At 39.6% G+C, this 23,433-nt stretch overlaps 1 protein-coding gene across 8 annotated transcripts in view; it reads right to left on the bottom strand.

Moving 5' to 3' along the window:
- szt2 (SZT2, KICSTOR complex subunit) overlaps positions 1-23,433 on the bottom strand; it is a 182,570-nt gene that overhangs the window by 54,337 nt on the left and 104,800 nt on the right. For all 8 annotated transcript variants that reach the window (XM_023339641.1, XM_023339646.1, XM_023339644.1 and 5 more), the window contains 13 exons: positions 20,607-20,723; positions 20,424-20,493; positions 19,921-20,106; positions 18,917-19,126; positions 16,893-17,130; positions 16,233-16,307; positions 15,551-15,689; positions 13,761-13,896; positions 13,415-13,535; positions 13,090-13,242; positions 2,085-2,187; positions 1,115-1,229; positions 224-311 (listed from right to left, as the gene is read on the bottom strand). In XM_023339641.1, coding sequence (XP_023195409.1) covers positions 224-311; positions 1,115-1,229; positions 2,085-2,187; positions 13,090-13,242; positions 13,415-13,535; positions 13,761-13,896; positions 15,551-15,689; positions 16,233-16,307; positions 16,893-17,130; positions 18,917-19,126; positions 19,921-20,106; positions 20,424-20,493; positions 20,607-20,723 — 1,751 coding nt within the window. The remainder of the gene's footprint in view (positions 1-223; positions 312-1,114; positions 1,230-2,084; positions 2,188-13,089; positions 13,243-13,414; positions 13,536-13,760; positions 13,897-15,550; positions 15,690-16,232; positions 16,308-16,892; positions 17,131-18,916; positions 19,127-19,920; positions 20,107-20,423; positions 20,494-20,606; positions 20,724-23,433) is intronic.

Genomic DNA, 23,433 nt, shown 5'->3' with positions numbered 1-23,433 from the left:
TATTTTTTTTATTTGTTCCTTTTAAGACTAGTTGTGGGTTTAAATAGTGTTTCCCTGGAGATGTTTTCCTGTAGCACATAATTACCCAGTAATATTTGTACATTTTCTGTTTCCCTAACATATTTTAATACAAAAAACATGGTGGTCCACCTCGGTACCCTGACCACTGGGCTTAGCAACCTTTCTAAGGGAAACCCTGACCTTATCATTTACAACACTGTACCTGCATTTCTCACTCCATGCACCAGAAGCAGGATGTGTTTGTCTACTTGTCCTACTGGCCGAGAGCCTTCCAAAGAAGATCTGGAGGCCTAAAGGAAGATGCAACAAATACAAGACTGCCTTACTCAAGTGTGATTTTCAAAAAGAACAAGAACAACGATCTGGATTATTTCAGGAAAGTATTTAATTTTGGTTCTATAGCGAGTTAATTTCCATTTCCATACAGTTTTTTTCTTTACAATCACAAAAAATGTCTTCACTACTTTCCAAATTAATTCAATCAATCAAATCTTATTAGTCCAGCATCTTTCAGCAGCGAGGCATTTCAAAGTGCTTTACATCATAAAAACACAAAAACAAAAATCATGCAACATAGAATTGACAATCAAAACATTACCTTTAGTCAATGCCATCATTAAATTCTTGGCTTTTTAGTCTAGATTTAAATGGGATGAAATGAAAACTTGCCTTTGTTTTTACACCCCTGACTACAACAGTATCCATCCATCCATCCATCCATCCATCCATCCATCCATCCATCCATCCATCCATCCATCCATCCATCCATCCATCCATCCATCCAGTGGGGTCAGCAGGGGTGCTGGTTCCTATCTCCAGTGAACGTTTCGGGCGAGAGGTGGGGTACAGTCTGGCCAGGTCGCCAGTCTGTCACAGGGCAAACTGAGACACTCTTTTTTTTCCCCAAAAATATTTTTCACAATGTTGTCTTAAGGAACATTGTGAAAGATAATTGAATTAGATTCCTCCTGAATAAATCTTTAGATATAAGATTATCTGTGTTATGATTTAGATAAAAACAGTATGCAAAACCAAAATTTGCACTTTTGAAAGTGTCATAATAAAGACACTAAAGTACTATATGTTCTCTTACCATTAGGTCTTCAGGATATAAAGGCTCTTGGCTTCTAATGAGTCCCATTGAGCGAGTTGGATGAAGGTTCCCATCCAGGTCTGAGTACTTGCCTTTTAGTGAGGTTTCACAGAGTCTATGGAGAAAAATACAAGCCATACATAAGTTTTCATAATGAGTTGCCTTAACACGATACTGGCAGCATTTTTTATTAGAATTTTAGTTCATAGTTTAAAACCTATAAAAATCACATTAACCACCTGCCACATGCAGAAGCCAAAGGAAGCTAAGAGATATTCCAGAACCATACGGAGTGAATGTTCTTTTTTGGTTTTCTCAAAGACAATACTCCCTAAATGTAATCATGTCTCTATCTCTTTAACGCCAAAAAGACATGTATATTACCTCCATCCCCCTTTTGTGCTCAGGCACAAGAGGAGTTGTGCCTGAGCTACACAATAGGGGTTCAACTGGAGTTAGAGAGTTTTAAATCTCTAATTCATTTAAATACAAAGTGGTCACCATAAGCGGTTTCTTTTGGAGCGGGTTAGTTCTTACATTCCATCCTTTTTAAAAGAAGTCAGCAATCCTGGTTTGCAAACTTTTTAACTTACAAGTATATACATATATATGTAGCTGTGAAGTCAGGTTTGGCTCTGCTGGAGGTTATCGTCAGTGGATTCAAAGGTAGACCATACTGATCTGCTGGGACTTATTAATGATGAGGGGCTTATTAGCCTTCAGATTGCCCAGAGTAATCATTTTGTAGCTCTACATGGAACAGGCCCCAGCGTTAACAAAGGAAACCGCTTTAATAGTGCCAATGCAGCTGCAGCTGGCTGACATGTCGAGACAGTCATCCTTCAGTCATCCTACACAGTGATCTCCTCTTAACAGGTAAACAAAAATAACATTCACATCTAAGATGTGCTTTACAAGCAAAGGTGACACAAAAATGCAGTTGGAAATACTGTAAAATCACAAAATTCACCTGAGGTAGAAGACTGATTTAGTTGTGCGCTCCTGGTAGACAAACATGTTCTTTCTATTAACTACAGAGAAGGAGTTCAGAACAGAGCGAAGGGCCTGGATTGCTGTAATAGAGAAACAAAGAGATCTGTTTAGAGCTTAAAAAACAGAAAACATGAATTCTGACAATGTACTGAAAACCAAAGAACAAATTTTGTGAGAAAATAGTTACAACCTTCAGGTAACATTTCTGATGCAGGAAGTGGAATTCCAAATGATCACAGCAACATAATTATTTCTAATGCAGTGCCACCATCTACCACAGGGTTACCTATATTTTTTCTTCGTAACATGCTAGGTCACACTTTACCGAGCATATTGAAGGATCTCTCTTTTGTTGTTGGCAATAGACCACAAGTCATTTCTCCCTCTGGCAGTAGACAAGTGCATTTGTTTTGGTTGTATTTATCCAGAATGCCCTGTGATATAGTTCGATATCCAGTCAGCTTGGCATTCAAATATGCAATCAAAATATACTTTTCCCAGGGCATTATAAGGCTGGCAGCTCGACTGTAAGGTATTAGACAAGAACCCGAATATATTACAGTGGAAATGAGGATGGGATGACTTTATTGTATAATCATCTATGGAAGAAACACAGAGTGAGAAAAATAAATCCCAGAACTTGTAGCTCTCATCAGGAAGAGGCTAACAAAAAGTGAGAAGTGGACAGGACTATGTGTAGCCATGGCAAAATTCCAAATTGGAGAAATACTAGAGTACAGAGAGGGACAACATGATTTTGAATCTTACTTGAAAAATTTGAAGCTATAGTTGATTGCAAATGATGTGCCGGATGAACAATAGCTCAGTGTTTTCCTTGCTGTAATAGGAGCAGACACATACAGACTTTTATAAAACTTGCTGAGCCCTGAAAAACCAATCGAATTCATTTACAAGTAACTGTGTAAGACACTGAGTGATCACTATAAGCCAAAACCCATCACAAATGTGGAGAGATTCCGTTTTCAAAAAAGGAACCAAAATTAGGGTGAGTCAATGGCAGACTATATTTTGTCTTTAAAACAACACTGAACGCATTGAGTTTGGCAGACATCTTAACGAGACTCTCCATGATCACTTCGTGAGTGACCTGAAGAGCAAGGATGTGCAAAACAGATTTTTGTCCAAAAAAGATCTGACATTTCAAGATGCCTGTGAGACCACAGTAGTGATGGAAACTGCCTCAAGTAACGCACAAGAATCTTCTGGAAAGTTCAAAGAAGCTGGAGATGTAAATAGAGTGCATCAGGGGAAAATAAAGAAAACGGAGATTTAAATCAGCAGCAATTAATTAGCAGAAGGGTTTTCATATCTCACAGAAAAATGATGGCAGAAAATGCCAGGAGCCAACCCCATTACCGTGTGAGGGTAAGCACACTGCACAGACATGCAAATTTAAAAATGAAAAATGCCATTTCTGTTCAAAACTTGGACATGGAGGGCGCTAGTGAGCCAAGATGGAGTAAAGACGGATATTTCAGAGCTCCTGCAGGCTTATTAATATTTTCGCTTTAAAAACCACAACTGCTCACTAATTGTGACCTAAATCGGATTGATAAAGGTGTTGGACTATAAAGAATTCCGTTCCAGTGAACGTTACTTGTTAAATGGCGGATAAACTTCGAAAGTTCAAGTACGACGGTAACACGGCAAAGCTAACGGCTAACACCAGAGCCACGAGGCAGCGTACTCCAGAAGGCGAAGACCCACAACCCAAGAGCCCTAGTACGAGTGAGGAGTTGAGAGCCGATATCCTAACCTCTATACGAGGGGAAATCTCCAAAATTATAAGGGAGGAAATGAGGAGTGCGCTGTCTGAAGAGTTCACCGCTCTCAGGGCTGACATCAACGCAGTGAGGGCCGAAATAGCCAGCAATGCCACCGCCATCCATGCAGAAATTACCTCAATTAAAACGGACATTGAAGACGTGAAAGGTGGGCTGTCTACATGGTCTGATGAGGTAAACACTCTGCAGACCACCGTCACCGAACTTCAGAGCGAGCTGGTTAAGATACGGGACAAGTGCGAGGACATGGAGGGGAGGATGAGGCGCGGAAATATCCGCATAGTTGGCGTTGAGGAACAGCCGAACTCCGCCGAACCTAAAGAGGTTTCAAAAATGATCAGAGAAGCGCTGCAGATGGACCGGGATGTAAAAGTCGATCGTTCACACCGAACAGCAGCTCTGACGAAACCAGGAGACGGAGAAAGACCCCGTGTGATCATCGCCAAGCTGCATTATGATGGAGACGCCGCTGACATCCTGAGAAGAGCCAGGGACAAAGCCCCGCTGACCTACCAGGGTAAAAGGATCGCCATCTTCCCGGATTACACCACCAGTGTCGCCAAGGCGCGCGCCGCCTTCTCCGATGCACGGAAAACTTTACGGGGACGGAGCGATGTGCGCTTCGGATTACTTTATCCAGCAAGACTCAAAATCACATACAAAGAGGACAGTAAGGAGTTTCGGGATCCCGTGAAGGCCATGTACTACATATGGAATACCATCCCCGCTACAATAACGGGATCTGAAACTGCTTAAATACTAACCGTGTTTATGTTCGGCAGTGCCACTTATCTAAACTGGTACGTTTGAAAGGTGCGTAACATTGTCACTTCTAACCTTGTTAAATTACTAAGTCACAATTAGTCATAATTAAGTTGTATTAATATTACTAGTAGATTTTACGTTGTGGTTAAAGTACACATACTTATGCTCTCCTGCAGGAGCCTGAACTTCCACACTCTTATTTTTTTGTTGTTGTTGTTTTTGCACACATCCAACCCTTTTTCGGTTGTGTTTGTTGCCGCTTTTTACAGTGGCTAGGGACTTAAACCCACTACCTTGCACTTTGTTAGCAATGCACATTTTTAATTGTGTTTTTTGCGTTTTGATCCTTCTGTTCCCCAAGGATCCTTTTGCATCAAAAAAAGCAGAGCATTTGAATCTTAGTTTTGACAATATTGTACAGCAAAGCCTTACTATTTTTAGTTTATTGCATCATCTTGGTGTTCAGCGTCCATGTTACTCAAGTTTGGTTCCATCCGTCAAATGGCCGTCTCTGCCTCCAACACAATACTACCACATATATATTTTTAAATTAACTCAGTTATGAGTACACTAACAGTAACAAGTTATAACATGAGGGGTTTGCATAGTCCAATCAAAAGAAAAAAAGTATTGCTGCAACTTAGACAATCAAAATGTCAAGTAGCACTGCTACAAGAAACACACCTATCAGATGTAGAACATACAAAATTAAATAAGTCTTGGGCTGATAAAGTTTACTATTCGTCACATTGCTCTGGCAGGAAAAGGGGTGTTGCTATATTAATACATAGGCAAATTAACTTTACTGAAACGTTAGTACATAAGGACAAGGAGGGTAGATTTATATTGGTAAATGGGATAACTGATGGAACATCAGTGTCCTTTGTAAATGTCTATGCCCCTAATGAAGATGTACCAGGGTTTATTAAGTCAGTTTTCAATATGATTGCAGAATACAGCTCTGGTCTACTGATTATGGGGGGGGATTTTAATTGTGTAATGTCAAATATAGATAGGCACCCAGCTTCTCGAACCGCTATATCTAAGATGGGTAAAATTCTTAAAAATATGTCTGTGGAAGCTGGATTAGTGGATGTATGGCGATCCAAATTCCCAAAGGACAGAAATTTCGCATCTTACTCACGAATAGATTACTTTTTTACTGCCAAGGCCGAGCTACACAGAATTGAGGATATCACAATATTGCCCATCACAATCTCTGACCATGCACCTGTTACTCTCAAGTGGAATATGGGATTGACACCATCATTTAAGCAATGGAGACTTAATGCCTCCCTTCTTAATGACAAAGAATTTGTTGAATTTGTTAAATTAGACCTCAAAAATTATTTGGACATAAACAATACCCCTGAAACATCTCCTATTATGCTGTGGGACTGTGCAAAGGCCTATTTAAGAGGTAGCATCATCTCCTACACGACAGCAAAAAAAAGACAAAAGGCAGCCAAACAGAAATACTTAGAAGATAGAATTCGGGAACTGGATCTTCAACATAAAAAGAGGGGGTTAGGGTTAGGGGTTAGGGTTAGGGTTAGAGAGCATCCAGGATTCTGAATGATTTGAATACATCGCGCAGAGAGCTCCAAGATTTACTTTCAGAAAAGATAGAAGGTAACCTTCGTTTTGCCAAGCAAGAGTATTATGAAAATGGAAATAGAGCGAGTAGACTTTTGGCCTTTCGACTTAAAAAACAACAGTCCTCAAACGTAGTTCAAAAGCTGAAATCGGGCAATAAATCCATCTTAAAACTGAAAGATATTGCTGAAACATTTGCAGAATTTTACAAGGCTTTATACCGAGACACTGACACTTGCGGTGATGAGAGTAAGATAGCTGACTACTTACAAAATATAAATATTTCTGAATTATCCGATATTGTAGCTAAACAATTAGATAAGCCAATTCAAGAAGAAGAAATTAAAAACGTTATCTCATCCCTTAAAAATAATAAGAGTCCTGGTCCCGACGTTTTCATAAATGAATTCTATAAATGTTTCATAGACATCGTTACTCCACTTTTATTGGAAGCATACCACTTTTCTTTAGAAACAAAAACAATGGCGCCATCCTGGTCTGATGCCACAATAGTTGTTTTGCATAAAGAAGGTAAGGATCCCACTGATTGTGGGTCATATAGACCATTATCGATGCTTAATGGGGACGTACGCATTCTAACTGGTATTCTGGCGAGACGATTAAATGTTATAATAAATCAAATCATACATCCAGATCAAACTGGATTCATTGTCGGGAGGCACTATGGAAATAATCTGCGTCGTTTATTGAATATTATGTCTCACCAAAAAGAAAAGAAAGCTATGACAGCTGTAATATCTTTAGATGCCCAAAAGGCTTTTGATCGCGTGTCATGGAAATACCTTACTCAAACATTAAAGAGATTTAAATTTGGGCCCAAGTTTATAGATTGGATACATACATTATATTCATCCCCACAACGGCTGTAAGAGTTAATGGTTTCAGGTCAGCAAGTTTCAAACTGGAGCGTGGATGAAGACATTTGTACACATACTTATGCACATACTTTGTCACCTCTTTTGTTTGCAATTAGTATCGAGCCATTAGCTCAGCTTATTAGGGACAATAATGAAATTAAAGGGATTTTGATTGGCACAGAGGAACATAAAATATCTCTTTACGCAGATGATGTACTTCTGTATCTGTCTGATCCTACATCATCAATACCACGTCTGAGGGAAATGATTTCTGTTTATGGACATTTTTCTGGTTATAAAATAAATGTTGATAAGACTGAGGCAATGGATGTCAATAGCAATATTCCACTGGGGGTTAAACAACAGTGCGGCTTCAGGTGGCCAAGGGAGGGCATTAAATATCTAGGCATCAATATTCCTCTCTCATTAAATGATTTGTATCATGCCAATTACAGCAAAACACTGGATATAATTAAAGATGACCTAGAGCGATGGTCAGCATTGCCTTTGTCCCTCCTCGGTCGCATTGAAACCATTCGTATGAATCTGTTACCCAGATTATTGTATTTATTCCAGATGTTACCAGTTGGCATACCAAAGTCCATGTTTGTTGAATTGGATAAAATTATATCAAAATTCATATGGCAAAGCAAGCGCCCTCGCATAAAATACAAAACACTACAAAGAAGTAAGACGGAAGGGGGCCTCAATCTTCCTGTTTTGAAATACTATTTCTGGGCAGCTCAGTTAAAGCCTTTAATTTCATGGATCCAACAGGATTCTCAAACAAGATGGCTGAGCATTGAGCAAGCAAAGTGCTCAGTACCATTAAAAGTATTGCCATTTTTAGATATCCTAGTAAAGGATCTGCCATTGTGGACTAAAACCACACTTAACATTTGGAACAAAGTGCGAATTTCTTTCAAGCTACCAAGAGGTTTATCAATATTAACAAGCATTGGACATATTAAATCCTTCACACCCAATTTCTTAGACAAAAAGTTTTCTAAATGGGCTGAACAGGGGCTTACATTTCTTCATCAGTTGATTGACAGGAACAATCTTATGTCATTTGAAGAGTTATGTAGGAATTTTCATCTCCAGAAAAATGATTTCTTTAGATATTTACAGTTGCGCTCTTTTTTGTCTGCACATAGGGACTGGGAAAGAGTACTAAATCCCACACCAATAGAAAACCTCCTAATCCATTACCAGAAAGGGGGAGGAGATAAAAAATTGATAACAAAGTTATATAGTGTATTCCTGTCAATGAACTTTAACGAACCCACTTGGACAAAACAAAGATGGGAGGCAGAGACGGCCAAAAAAATCTCTGACGAAACATGGGAGGAAGTCTGGACTGAGGCACATAGAGTTACAAACTCAAATACGTGGCGGGAATATAAATGGAAAATTATTAGCAGATATTTCAGGACCCCAGATGTAGTTTCCAAGATGGATCCTAAAGTACCAAGCTTGTGTTGGAGAAACTGTGGCTCAGCGGTCCCCAATCATACACACATTTTTTGGTCATGCCCCAAACTTCAAAACTTTTGGGATGAGGTGTACAGGGCTATAAACCAAATCTTCCCGGAAGTTATACCAAAGGATGTTACAGTTGCGTTACTTGGTATTATACCAGATGGTTTGCAAGGACGAACCAAAGTATATTTGTTAAATATCCTTTTTACAGCAGCCCTGAAATGCATTACAATCAGGTGGATGCAGTTGGAGCCACCTTCCTATGACTTATGGATCCAAAAAGTAAGGGAATTGTATAAAATGGAACAGATAACCTATTCATTAAGACTTCAAAAAACCACTTTTAGCCTCCGCTGGGGGCCAGCAGAAGCTCTGTTGATGTAAATAAGCCTAACAAGTTTGTCTCTTGGCATATGGTGTTTAGCTATCCTGCCCAAAATGTATCTTTATTTTAATGTTGTATGGTGAGGAGTCTACAAATGTGATGCTGAGGTTGTAAGATATCATGCCAAGATGTTTATTTTATTTTATGGAAGACTTCATATTGTCAACACTTGTGTTATGTACCATTGATGTACGGCTGTATTATTGCTCTGTAAAAATAAAAATAAAAAATGTAAGTTCAAAAAAAAAAAACAAAAAAAAAAACTTGGACACGTAGCTTGGGCATGTAGAAATAAAAAGATACAATATGTGCAGAAAGACACTAAAAGTGATGTAGATGACAACAATGAGCTGGGGGTGTGTACAGTGTACACTGCCAGCAAACGACGTAGCATTCACATTGCATTTGAAATAGAAGCCAAAAAGGTAGAAATATCGCTGGATATAAGCACCCAGGCAACACTGATCTCAGAGATAATATCAAAAGTTCCTGTCTCATCTACCACAGCAGAAACGTTATGTAAATCTGTTCACTTTTACCAACTAAAAAATTCCCACTCTGAGAGACGTAATGGTAAATGCCACATATAAACAACAAACAGCAAAGCTTTGTCTTGTGGTTGTAAAAAGAAGACAGTCTAGATACATTCAAGATGAACTGGAGAGAAATATTCTCAGTGAGGGGGGGGGGCTCAAAATGCAGCTTATGTTAAGCTGGAGGCTGTGTTGAAAAAAACATAAGGCAGTGTTTGAGGAGGGGCCCAGCACCATCGGGGAGTATAAAGCCACCATTAGAGTGAAATCAAAGAGTTAGCCCATCTTTAAGAAGGCTAGACCACTACCTTATGCCCTCAGAAAACCAGTAGAAAAAGAGCTGGACAGGCTAGGAGCAATGGGTATTGTATCCAAAACAGACCGGAGTGAGTGAGCTTCACTCATCGTTGTTCCAAAAGCAGACAAGTCCATTAAGATCTGCAGGGTCTATAGAGTCACAAGTCCATGTGTCATGGACTAGATCCTACGAGGACTAGTTCATGTAACATGCTTCTTGGACGACGTCCTTATCACTGAAGGCCAGAGAGGAGCATCTGTTCATGAGAAATATGTCCATGCTGTTACAACCTAGGTACACTTTCCTAAAGAAAGTGAATCCGTGGAAGTGGATGTCTGAATGTGAAGAGACCTTTGAAAAAAGACTGCTGCTACAAAGCAGGGTTGTGGTACACTACGGTGCAACAAAACCATTTCGGCTAGAATGTGATGCATTTCACTATGGTGTAGGGGCAGTCATATCCCACATAATGGAATATGGGGAAGAGAAACTCATAGCATTAGAGTCTCGTACACTAAAAGAACAGTGTGACTACAGACAAAGTGAAAAAGAGGCCCTTTTTATTATATTTGGTGTACGGAAATTCCATAAATACCTGTTTGGTAGGAAGTTTATACTCACCACTGATCACAAGCCAATGTTGGTGACTTACAACTACTGCATGACAGAGTATTGAAAGTCTGCACATCATGCCAATGCTGATGCACTATCTAGGCTGCCAAGGAGTGATAAAGACACAACAGCAGAAGAAAAACAAATATTCCAGAATCCAGAGACTGGAGTTGCACCAGTGGAGATGTTTTTGAAGTGTCAGTTGAGAACTAGATTTACCCGGCTCAAGACAAGTTTAGAGAGAGCTGAGGAAGAAAAACAAAACGCACAAAAGACTTACCATGACAAGATGGCTGTAAAATTATGGCACCTGCTGCTAGGAGACCAGGTGCATGTCAGAAATTTCCACGGGGAAAAGGAGAGATAGTTAAGAGCAACTTTTGTGAAATGCCTTGGACCAGTAACCTACTTCATCGATCATGAAACACTAGTTTCCAAATGAAAATTAACATTTCAGTTTTCATGGGAAGCTGAAACACCACCCCAGTGCAAGAACAAGGATTTGTCACAGATGGACTGTTGGAGGACTGTTTATATATTCTGCAGCCACAGCAGCTAAGACAGCCATTGAGTCTACCCTGGAGTCGACACATGCTTCAGTGCTGGCTGAAAACACCACCTCAGATTTAATGGAGAGGAGAATACCACCACTGGCTCCTGTACCAGCAGTCATAGATTGGAGATCCAACCCAGTTAGTCATTTGACTACACCTGCCAAGCCCAACAATACTGCAGTTCTTCATTATATACAATGGATGCACAAGAAACCTGCTTGTTTTAAATTCTAACATAGGACACAAATCCTTAAAAGGGCAGAATAATCCCATTGCGAAGGCAGAGGAGTCAGACTTCTTCCTTGTTAGATAAAACTAATTGTTGATTCTTGGGGTGTATACAATTTGATAAGTGTTTCTGAAACTTTTTCAGGCCAAGGACCACTTAAACAAATTAACAAACACTCGTGGGCCACCTAACTTGAAATTGCCCCACAACAACGGCAAATAAAAAGTCGTTTACATGCAATACTTTGTGGAACACTAAGGGAGGCTCGTGGACCACCAATGGTACAGGGACCACAGTTTGAAAAAGACTGATTTAGATACATAAGCTGTTCAGTGTGGCTATTGTGCCATTTTGATCCGAAAAGAAAAGCAAAAAATAAATGAATTAATAAAAAAATATGGCAAAGCAATAGGTGTTTAATATTGTTCGGTAAATTATTTATGCTAAGTTAGATTCTTGTTAGCATTAGTGTTCTAATTAAAAGAAAAATAAAAAGTTGCAGGAGTTTTAAATGAAAAGGGGAGGAGTGTAATGTATTGATGTTTATTAGGTATTGATGCTGGTTCTCGTTAGTGGGGTTACAAATACCCACCAGTGCATGCCCCAATGTAAGGTTGTGAGGTTAAGTTCTGTTGTCTTGCTTACCAATAAACAACTGAAGCATCTAAATGGGTGTCTGGGTCGCTCCTTCATGTAAAATAAGACAATAACCTGAATATATTATACCCTCTGTGAAGGCCAACTTTTTGGAGAATACTGCACCAAGGTAGGCGTGAAAATAAAAGCGTCACAACATTCTATGTGAATCTGTGAAAGTGTTGAGCGCGCAGTAAACAAAGAATGCGTGGCTTGTGCGTTTACTCAAGACATACAACGGCCATCTCTGCTCTTTCAACTTGACACAGTTTATGCCTGCAGGTAATTTTCATCCAATCTGAGTATTCTTTGCAAATACTACATTTGCTTGGATAAGTCTCAACCAGCAAATCAAAACATCATACCGAGAGGATTTCTGAAAAGACATTGTAACAATGCATTGAGATTAGCATGGTTTCCACCTATGTCAGGAGTGGATAGGGATTAGTCAGTTATTGTGCCCAGTGAGCACACTAGAGGCATACATTGCCACTATAAGATGCTTAGACCAGCTGTTCTTGTGCTATGGAGACCCTATGGTACAGGGGTGGGCACTCCTGGTCCTCGAGGGCCGGTGTCCTGCAACTTTTAGATGCATCTCTACTTCAACACACCTGAGTCAAATAATGAGGTCGTTAACAGGACTCTGGAGAACTTGACTGCACTTAGGAGGAGATTCAGCTGTTGGATTCAGGTGTGTTGGACCAGGGAGACATCTAAGAGTTGCAGGACACCGGCCCTCGAGGACCGGGAGTGCCCACCCCTGCTATGGTAGGATCTCCATAGCACCCTAACCCTTAGTGTATGTAGACCCTAACCCAGGATCCTAGCATTTCCCCATTTGAATGTGGATGTCATCTGTCAAACCAAAGCTGCAGGAAGCCAGAGATTCTGTAGGAATAGAGCTTTGGATGGCGACAGGCTATATATGTTCTGAGTAATCATCCGATGCCTCACAGGTGTGATTCTGATTATATTATTACTTGAATGGTGAATACACAAAGGGAACATTCAATGCTTTCAGCACCATCTTCTGGCATTCATTCGGGATTCATAGAACTGTAGTTACATATGTAACTTTCATTTACTTTCATCTCTAAAATGAAAATGCCTTTCATTTGTGTATGTCAACCCAACTGTAAAACTGTAACATATATATGTTCCTCACAATTTTGTTTACTTTAGAATACACAGGGATCTCCAACTCACCCCTGGACACCCCCATGTTGGGTCCCATCTTAAGGCGTGGATGGATGTGGATAACTGTACTCCACACAACGTCACATGCAAAATGCCCAGGGATAAATTGCATGGTGGCTGCCAAGTAATCTCTGGCCTGGTAGCTCTCCTCTGTGTTGTAGTCTGAGTGGTTTGAATAAAATATATACAAATACATATACTTTAGTTTTTGTATGACTGCAAGGGGATTTACATAAGTTTGTCAAGTCAGAGAAACATCCTAACCATCATATTTTAAATGAGTCACAAATGAAACCGTAAGGGCTGAAAAAACTAAAGCTATCTACCAACTCACCGTCAGTGGTGTTCTGCCTTTGCCTGAAGAGAGAGTCATTCTTCCAGATATCCTCCTCACTTTCTGCCACCAACAGTGTGTTACATACATGGCTATCATGCAGGTCCTGGAGCAGCATGCGCTAAAACATACCAAAAACAATAAAAGTAGGTTTCTATTAAACCAATCAGCTTAAAGCATTCAAGGAATTTTAATAACTGAATGACAACAACTTCCAGGAGTGTTTTTCTGGACTGTTATCCACCATTTTGTGCATACTCAGGATGGTGGAATTTGATCAAAATGATAAAATGACGTGCAACAAATCTTAATCCAAAATAGTGTGAAGATGTAACAACTAAACCACCTGATTTACAATCCTGCAAACTTCACCAATCCTCCTGACCACTGTTTGATGCAGTTGTAAGAATTCAGGAAGCTCGTGTTCATCGACTTTCCTTTCTAGCTGCTCGACATCAATCTCTTTTTCTTCACTCAAGGATCTGGAAAAAAAATCTAATTAATTCAAAGAAAAATTTGTAGCTTCAAATATCCCAAATGAAAACCAATATTTTGTTTTCTCCACAACAAAGATATCTGCTTAAATTCCATTATTAACCTAGACAATGACAGAGAAACATCTCATCTTTAGAAGAGGAAAATATGAATCACATTTTGTTGATTGAAGTAAAAAAAAAATTTAAAAGCCCTCAAATTTTCCTCTTACCTAGAGAACCACCAGCAATGATTCCCCCAGTGGATACACATGCTCCATTTGTTTATTTACATTGAATAGTTTTATGATATATGCACCAGAAACAGTGATATTAGTGCATTTATTGGATAAATAAGCAATCCCAACCAGCAAAACAAAACATTGCACTACGCACGAGAATTTAGGAAGACACAAGAAAACTTACAATAAATACCTGAATTTTGTACCTTCAGAACATTTAGCTAAGCATACTTGTCATAGTCCACTTTATGTACCGTATTTTCCGCACTGTAAGGTGTAAATGAATGGCCTATTTTAAAACATTTTTCATATACAGTATAAGGCACATAAAATAGAGGCTCCAGTAGAGGCTAGGGTTACATGCATCCATTAGATGGAGCTGCGCTAAAGGGAATGTCAACAAAATAGTCAGATAGGTCAATCAAACTTTATTAATAGATTACAAACCAGCGTTCTGAAAATTCCGTTCATTCCCAAAATGAATAAACAGCTGTTTTATTATTTTTCTCGAGGTAAAGTAAGTGACGTGGTATTTTTGTGACATAGTTTATCTTTTAACAACAGCAAGGTATAACATATAGTGGAGGGGAACTTTTCCTCGATTCAATAAACACATAAAAAACAGTCTGATACTGTTACGGCAAATCAAACGTTAGTGCAATTACAATATATATCCACTTCCGCACCATTGATTCGTTCATGTTAAATTCTCTTGTTGCTGCTCTATTCCCGTGTTCTACTGCGTGACTTGAGCTTAAACTCTGCGTCGTAAGCGTGTCTCTTAATAGGAGCCATTTTGGGGTTTTTAAACAAAACCCAGTGTGCACCGCTCGCTTCTTCTTCTACGGAGGAAAATGAAGTCGGCGGCTGCTTACCGTAGTTGCGAGACCTGTTGTGGATCAATATTGGTCCATATACAGTATAAGGCACACCAGATTAGAAGGCGCACTCTCGGCTTTTGAGAAAATTGAAGGTTTTTAGGTGCGCCTTATAGTGTGGAAAATACCGTAGTATTCATTTATTTTACTTTTAAGTGTGACCAAAGTTGGTTCTTAGATCAACTGGCTAATTATTTCATTAGGATTTAACTGGCATGCAAATAATAACTATTTATTTGAATTGCATTTTTTGAGTTTTTCAGTTTTTAAGACTACAGCTGGTCTCAAGACTAGTGACAATGTATTGTCAACAATGTCTTCTAATAACAAATAGTTACCTAGTCATATTTTTAGATGTGCTGACAACTTTCAACATGTTTTAACATAAAAACGCGGTGGGCCCCTGGTGGACTCCCCTAATGCTGCCACCACTGGGATTAGCTAGTTTTCTGGGGGAACCCGGTATCAGGATCTGAGATCAGGTAACTAGATGATAACATTTACACAAAGCATCTACAGATAATGATTGACAGTTATTCTGACCTGGCATGAGAGTACACCGTCACTCTGTCCTGATGGATGTTAACAATGAGCCAGAAGTCTGGCATTGACGGTGACTGACCCTCCTGATCATCAGGGATAGGACCCTCAGACTCAGAATCACTGCTGCCGCCATCATAGCCTTCATTAGAATACAAAAACAACACAGTGACATTGATTCCATTTCAAACAGAATCCCTTAAATACATACAATAACCGTGGGCATCTTCTGAGGATGATGAAACTGAAAGGCTTTCAGGCTTGGAAGTGAGTTTTGTGGTTGACTTTGGTTTCCTTTGCTCTTTCAACATTAACTGTGTCCTGAGAGTGCTTGAACACTTATGGTGCTGTTGTTTGCACCAGGAATCCTCACATGCTGTTCCTCTTCCTGCTAATGTACAGTATTATAAATGAAAAGCCTCTCTTATCAATCCCAGGTTGCAAAGCAGCTTTTGGGAAAACTTTGAAAGCAGTTTTATCTGAATTTTAATTTTGGTATATGATGTATTTTTATGTGGGTTGTACTTGTTTCTGTTTAAGAAGCAAATATAAACAAAAAAAGCCATAATATTGACTTGCCACCAATAAATAGTTAAAACAATATAAAACAATCAGTTAGCCATCAGCAACACACTAAATCAATTACTATTGTATCAAGCATAACTCAGCTGTGGTAGGAGCATACCCTGCATATCTGAGTCCAGACTGCCCTGGCTGGAGACAACACTCTGGACACGACTTGGCCTCAGTCTGCTGCAACCTGAGAACAAGATTTGATCCATTTTACTTTCCTTTCTGTAAATGTCAAAGACAGGAGCTTGATAGATGGCTATTTATGTCAAACTCTCAAATTAAACAGACAATTTTCAGCTTCACCAGACAGTCAAAATTCAAAAGCCCCATATTTTCAAATCAGTAAACGTACTATACCTGAGTTCCAACAGATCAAGTTTATTTAAGCTCTTTGGTTTGGAAGTTGTTACTAAGGAATTGACTTAAAGCTTTCCCATAAAATGTAGACAATTATTTTTGTTTCAATGCTTTTAGCAACAGCTGGGGTGCTGCTAAAAGCACCACCACTCTGTCCAATTTGTTTTGAGATTTCAATCTTAGAACTTCTCATAATATATTTCTGGATGATCTGTTTGAAGTGGGAGAGCAGAAATAAATAGACAAGGGTAAGAGAAAAAGAAGGTTCACCGTTCCAACTTTCATGGCTGAATTTTAAGGGGTTCAGGTTATTACTGATGTTATTGGTAAATAACATCAGTAATAACATTTACTGATGTTATTTAAAAGCTGTTAAAAAAAAGCAAAACATGTGAAATGCGTCTGTCAGACTCACTGTGAGAGGCTGACTGAGCAGAATCAGACAGGCTGACACTGGATACTGTTTTTGGAGGAGAACTGGACTCAGGATTGCAGGAATCGGACTGTGGAGGACTAGGCTGACTCCGGTTCCTTGCTGTACTAGAAATATCTTCAGAGTCTAGATTATTGGCTTGGACTGTTTCTCCGGCTTCGGCAGTAGTTGTGTCCCCATAAGCATCTGTGTGAAGACTGAAGACCTTCCTGTCTTCACTCTGGAGATGGATGGAGATTGTGAAATATTTGTCACATAAATGGGTTTAATCCAAGTCTCCAGGTCTGAAGGTTTACAAACAGATTGTTGAACATAAGATTCTTCCTCTCATATATATATATATAAAATATATTATATAATAATTGTATAATAATAATATATTATATATTGTTTATATATATATTATATACATATATAATCCATTCCCTAACATTCTTGTATATTCTGTATAATCTGTGCATATACAGTAGCTCCCATATTTATATTTATATTTATACACAATATCTATATCTCTTTGCTATAACCCCTTATAGTCCATACATACAGTCTTGTACATCTGTAAATAAATATTTAGATCTCGTAGAGCACTTCTGGATAGATGCAAACTACATCTCGTTGCTTGTACTTGTGACAGTGCAATGACAATAAAGTTGAATTCTATTCTATTCTATTCTAAAACCCTAAATAATTAAGACCAAACTGTTGTTACTGGTGGTTCTTAGAGATGCTACAAGTTATTAGTAAATTCTTGTATGAAGAATGAGTTTTTTCAGAAAATAAATGAACTAGACTTTTATAAAATTGGACTGCAATCTGCTGGGTTCCCTTAAATCAGTAGTTCTCAATTAGTGGGCATCGTTGGTATTGTAGAATCAATACCAACGATAACTTTACAAGCCCTCAATATTACAAAAAACCTCACCAGTGAATAGTTGAAGCCTATTTACTGTGAATACAAAGTGTTAAGCACTTTTCATCTCCTCTGACAAGCTGGAATATAAATATTGTTTCAAATTTTGCACAACATTTTTGTTTAAAAACTACACATTTTGAAAAACAAGCTGAAGCAGTTGACAAATATTTTTTTACAAATTTGAAAAAGTTTTACTGTTCGTCCAAAAAACTTATATACCAGTTGATCATGTGCACATTTATTCTGTTGAGAATCCCACAGACTGAGCAGTCTTGATTAATGTTACTGACTGTAAACTAAACTTGGAAATTGTTTTGAGACTCAAAACAATAAAATGAACTACTACCACTTATTTCAGCTGTTTTGATAATTGGGTCATTGAATTTGGAGTCAGCGGTTAGTACAGATAAGTTATTAAATATCACATTCGCAATAGAGTTTCACTTTGGGCGGAGGGGAACGGGAGGGTGAAAACATTTGTTGTTTCTACGGGGGCTTGAGAGAAAATAATTAAGAACCAATGCCTTAGACAGAAATGTTTTACAGTATTTTGACTAATTAATTGAGCATACTGTACAGTTCAATAACTAGAATAACTTGGAATGTATGTGTGATTGAATTGAAATGATTTTTTTTGTAAAATGCCTTGAGATGACATTTGTTGTAAATTGGTCGCTGTATAAATAAACTGAATTGAATTGACTGATCTTCCACATAACCCTTACACTGATCCACAGATTGGTAAGCATCTTGAAGTTAACAGAACTGCCATTAAACAAGATGAAGTAAATATTTTATCTGTCAAGTCAGAATAAAGAGATAATTACCATTTTAATAATGTAGGATAGATTTTAACTGTGAAAACTCCCAAGCCTCTTAAAACTAAAAGCTTAAAAATTTTAAAACTGACCCCAACCTAGAGTAAGAAAGTGGATTTTAAGCATGATTAAAGACTTTGTTTTTCAATCTAATTTAATTGTTTATACAAAGGACATACAATGGTTTGTCAAACAGTGATAAGAATTAGTGATAAGAATTAGGGTTAGTCTAACCCTAACCCTATAGTGATAAGAAAAGAAATGAAGTATCTGACCTCTTTGTTGTTTCCAGACTCCGGTTCACTCTCCAACATCAAAGGTTCTATGCGAGTCCTATCGTTGTCTTGTGGTGAGGTTGTGGTAGTCTCAGATAACCTCTTTGTGGCCTGGATTCTCTGTGGGTGACTTCTACTCAGGGACATGTAGTAGAAGTTGTCCTGTACTACATTCAAAATGTAGCCAGAGAATGACAACCTGCAGAACTCCTGTACAATCAGATAACATCCCATCAGACATTATCTTTCTGTACTCATTCATTTCTCACTCCAAGGTCCAGAAAAACAATGTTAATTCTTTATGAAAGAAAATGTATAGTCACTTCTGCTATGGCATACTACATCTGTACTGAAATAGTTAATTCTTGTATTGAAGAAAAAACTAACTACACTTTCACAAAAAGAGAATAAAGTACCACTAAAAGTAGAGCTTACATCAATCTGTGCTTTGGCGGAATGTTGTATTCTTAATTGATTTACATGGCTAAAGTGAGGGTCCTACATTTGATATAACGAACCAACCGTGGAAGTCTACTGTTTGATTGCTTATATAACGTACAAGCGTCCTTTGCAATATTATTTATTAAAAGATAAAGGGAACTCATTGAGGATAAATAAAATATTAACCAATATGAGCAGATGGCTTTTTCAAGAAAACAAGGACATGTAACACCAATCGCATTATTTATCTAGTATGGATGTTTTCAGTGTGGAAACAGAGGTGTGTGTGTGAAAAGGTCCCACACATAAAACAGAAGAAACATACAGAAGTTACTTCTTATATTTCTGGTAAAGCATTGAAGAACAGTTTTTATTCAGTCTGTTGTCGAATAGAAACTATGGCCAAAAGCAGCACCTGTGGCTTTTTCACATGCAGAGCATATGGCTACTAACACTGACATTGCAAAACGCAGAAAGCACTAGGAGAGGCTAACAGGAGCATTTAAAGAAATATGAATCCTAAGATTATAAGATTCCTTATAAGATTCTGGGTATGGTCTTGCCTCTCTGAATTTTTCCAGTGACTGCTCAGGTCCAAAGACAAACTGAAGTGGAACATCTTCACAGTGGCAGTGTGGTCGTCCACTGGAGCGTAAAACATGCTCTGCGACTTTCAGCAGTGTGGCTGAATTGATGACCCGAGAGTGACACAAAGCAGAAACAATCTCATCCTGCAGCAGCCAGCGGATCTGAAATACATGGGGAACAAAAAAGTGATGTAATCTGTATATACGTGTACTCTGTATAGAGCACCAAGTCCATCACAGAGGACATAGGAAATACGCCCATTTCCTATGTCAATAGGGAATCATGCCTATTGAACTAATATTCAAAATGAAGAAATGAACAATTGAATAATTCTAACCGTAGCATCACTGACTTCTTGAGCACCTAACTACACCTAATGCACACTGCAGATATACACTGTCAGGGTATTTGTTCAGTTGATGAGTATAAACTACTACATTCTTCCACAGAATTTAATGTTTGTTTTAACAGAGCTCACCTCATCAAGTGTAGCCAGAATTGCTAATTTGTGAGGAAGCGGAAATTTGGATAAAGGATCGCCAGAAACCCTAAGTGAAAAAAAACAAAAATATTATATATACAGAAGAGATTCTGAATAAGTCAGAATTATATAAAAGCAATGTTATGTTGTGTCACAAAAAATGAACAGAAAAAAATGAACCTTTCATCATCAGTTCCCCTGAGATTGTCCAACACTGTCATCAACTCCTCATCAGAGCGATAGGAAGATGGCTGTCCTGGTGAACGATTCAGGGAAACACTGCTCTCTGAGGTGTACCTGAATTAATTATTATTTTAGATGAGTTACAGAAACATTTAATCACCCTTTGTAATCGATAAATTATTCTTGAATTGAATTTAACAGAATACAGAAAATTATGGGGGAACAGTCTATTTCCTTTTTCAAATCCTTCTGAACAAACATATTTTTACGTTGAAGTCATAGTGATTGTTATATATACATATATATATATATATAAATTCCCTTCTCACCCACCGCGGGTGGTTCTTATCCTCTGAGCTCGGGTCCTCTACCAGAGGCCTGGGAGCTTGAGGGTTCTGCGCAGTATCTTGGCTGTGTCAAGGACTGCACATTTCTGGACTGAGATGTCTGATGTTGTTCCTGGGATCTGTTGTAGCCATTGGTCCAGTTTGGGGGTGACTGCCCCGAGGGCCCCGATGACCACAGGCACCACTGTGGTCTTCACCTTCCAGGCCCTCTCCAGTTCCTCCCTGAGGCCCTGGTATTTCTCTAGTTTCTCGTGCTCCTTTTTCCTGATGTTGCAGTCGCTTGGTATTGCTATATCTACCACAACGGCTTTCCTCTGTTGTTTATCCACTATGACAATGTCTGGTTGGTTTGCCATTACCATCTTGTCTGTCTGGATCTGGAAGTCCCACGGGATCTTAGCTCTGGCGTTCTCCGTCACCTTTGGGGGTGTTTCCCACTTTGATCTCGGTGTTTCCAGTCCATATTCTGCACAGATGTTTCTGTACACTATGCCTGCAACTTGGTTATGTCATTCCATGTACGCTTTCCCTGCCAGTATCTTGCACCCTGCTGTTATGTGCTGGACTGTCTCAGGGGCCTCCTTGCACAACCTACACCTTGGGTCTTGTCTGGTGTGGTAGATCTGGGCCTCTATTGCTCTGGTGTTTAGGGCCTGTTCCTGGGCGGCCAGGATGAGGGCCTCTGTGCTGTCCTTGAGTCCAGCTTTTTCCAGCCATTGGTAGGATTTACTGATATCAGCCACTTGGGTTATTTGCTGGTGGTACATCCTCCCATGATGGTATCTCTGGCACCTCAACCTCCCATCATGGGGTAAGGGTTAGGGTTAGGGTTAGGGTCTCTGGCACCTCAACCTCCGTTCCCTGTTGTCTGAGATATTCACTGAGCACATTGTCTGTTGAGGCTTTGTCCCTGATGTATTTATGGATCTTAGTTGTTTCGTCCTGGATTGTGGTTCTCACACTCACTAGTCCTCTGTACAGTCTCAGGGTGCTGGATTTGGGATGGAACCCTCCATGCATTGTTAGTAGTTTTCTAGTCTTAATATCCGTGGCTTTTATCTCCTCCTTTGGCCAGCTAATTATTCCAGCAGGGTATCTGATTACTGGCAGGGCATAGCTGTTTATCGCACGGATTTTGTTCTTGCCATTGTGGCTCCTTTCCTTGTGATCTCATCGAGGTTGCCATTTGCTTGTGGTGCGGTCTACGAGGAGTTGGTGTTTGGCTCCTCTATTTACACCGATACCTTTCTGTGCCGTGCTCATGTGTTTATCCATGTGTTTGCTTATCTGGCCGCTATGATGCCTGACATGAGCTTCCATGTTGTGGAGAGGCAGGTTATTGGTCGGTAGTTGGGTGGGACTGGACCCTTTGATGGATTCTTCTGGATTAGGATTGTCCGCCCTTCAGTTGTCCATTGAGGGTGAGTCCCACTTTGTAGCAGCTGGTTCATTTGGCCTGCCAGTCGCTCATGGAGGGCAGTGAGTTTCTTTAGCCAGTAGGCATGGATCATACCTGAGACTCTTTCTTGGACATCTGTCACAGTGATGGTTACCAAGGCTTGCTCAGGGAGGTTATTATGGTCCTCTCGTAGAGAGATCAACCACTGTGCATTGCTGTTGTGGGACGCCTCCCTTTCCCATATGAACCACTGTGCATTGCTGTTGTGGGACGCCTCCCTTTCCAGTATTGTTCAGTCTCTTCAGTACTCTTTTCATTGTACCCTTGTGGAGCTCTGACAATTGGCTCACTTCCCTCCTCTAATCGTCTTTAATCGATGCCTTATCTATTGAGTTGTAGATCAGCTCATTGGTTTCTGTTATGGTGTTGGTAGGGATTGCTGCATTCACATTCTCAATGATCTCTGATGGTACTTCACTCAGCCGTTGTAATTGGGAGGAGGTCTGGTTGTCATTCGGGTCATGATTTTCTCTGTCAGGTCAGCAGCGTCTCGTTCAGCTCTGATTCGCTCAATGGGGCCGTGTATCCCCTGACTGGGTGGGGACTTGTAGTTAAGTCCCCACAGTTCTGACATCCAGGTTCCTCCTTTTTGCCGTAGCATTTGTGTTGTATCTCGTCAATCTCAAGTTGTGATAGCAGTTGCCGTTTGCGGATGTTGGAACACTGAGCTACTAGTTGTTTAGCGCTTAGTGTTGACTGGGGATGTCGAAGTAACCATTCCTTCACCAGTCTTTGCATGTAACCTCTCTGATTAGGGTTACTTGAGTAGTAGCATTCCAACAGATCCACATTTTCATCTCTCGCCCATTTCCGTCTTGTTCCAGTAGCCCATTTGTCATCAAGGTGCTCTGGTTCCCCAACACCTGACGCAGACCTTGCTTGGCCGGGCGACGTCTGAGCCGGCATGTTATGCATTTTTGTGTCTCTCATGGTATGAGGTAGGCAGTAGCTTGAAGGGTCTTGCGTAGGGACCCAGACTGGATTTGAACCCCGCCCTCTCGGGTGATATACCGATGCC

The sequence above is a fragment of the Xiphophorus maculatus genome, chromosome 9 (assembly GCF_002775205.1).
Source record: "Xiphophorus maculatus strain JP 163 A chromosome 9, X_maculatus-5.0-male, whole genome shotgun sequence".
NCBI classification, from domain to species: Eukaryota; Metazoa; Chordata; class Actinopteri; order Cyprinodontiformes; family Poeciliidae; genus Xiphophorus; species Xiphophorus maculatus.
The sequence above is the reverse complement of the archived record's forward strand: the minus strand, read 5'-3'. Positions and strand labels throughout refer to the sequence as shown.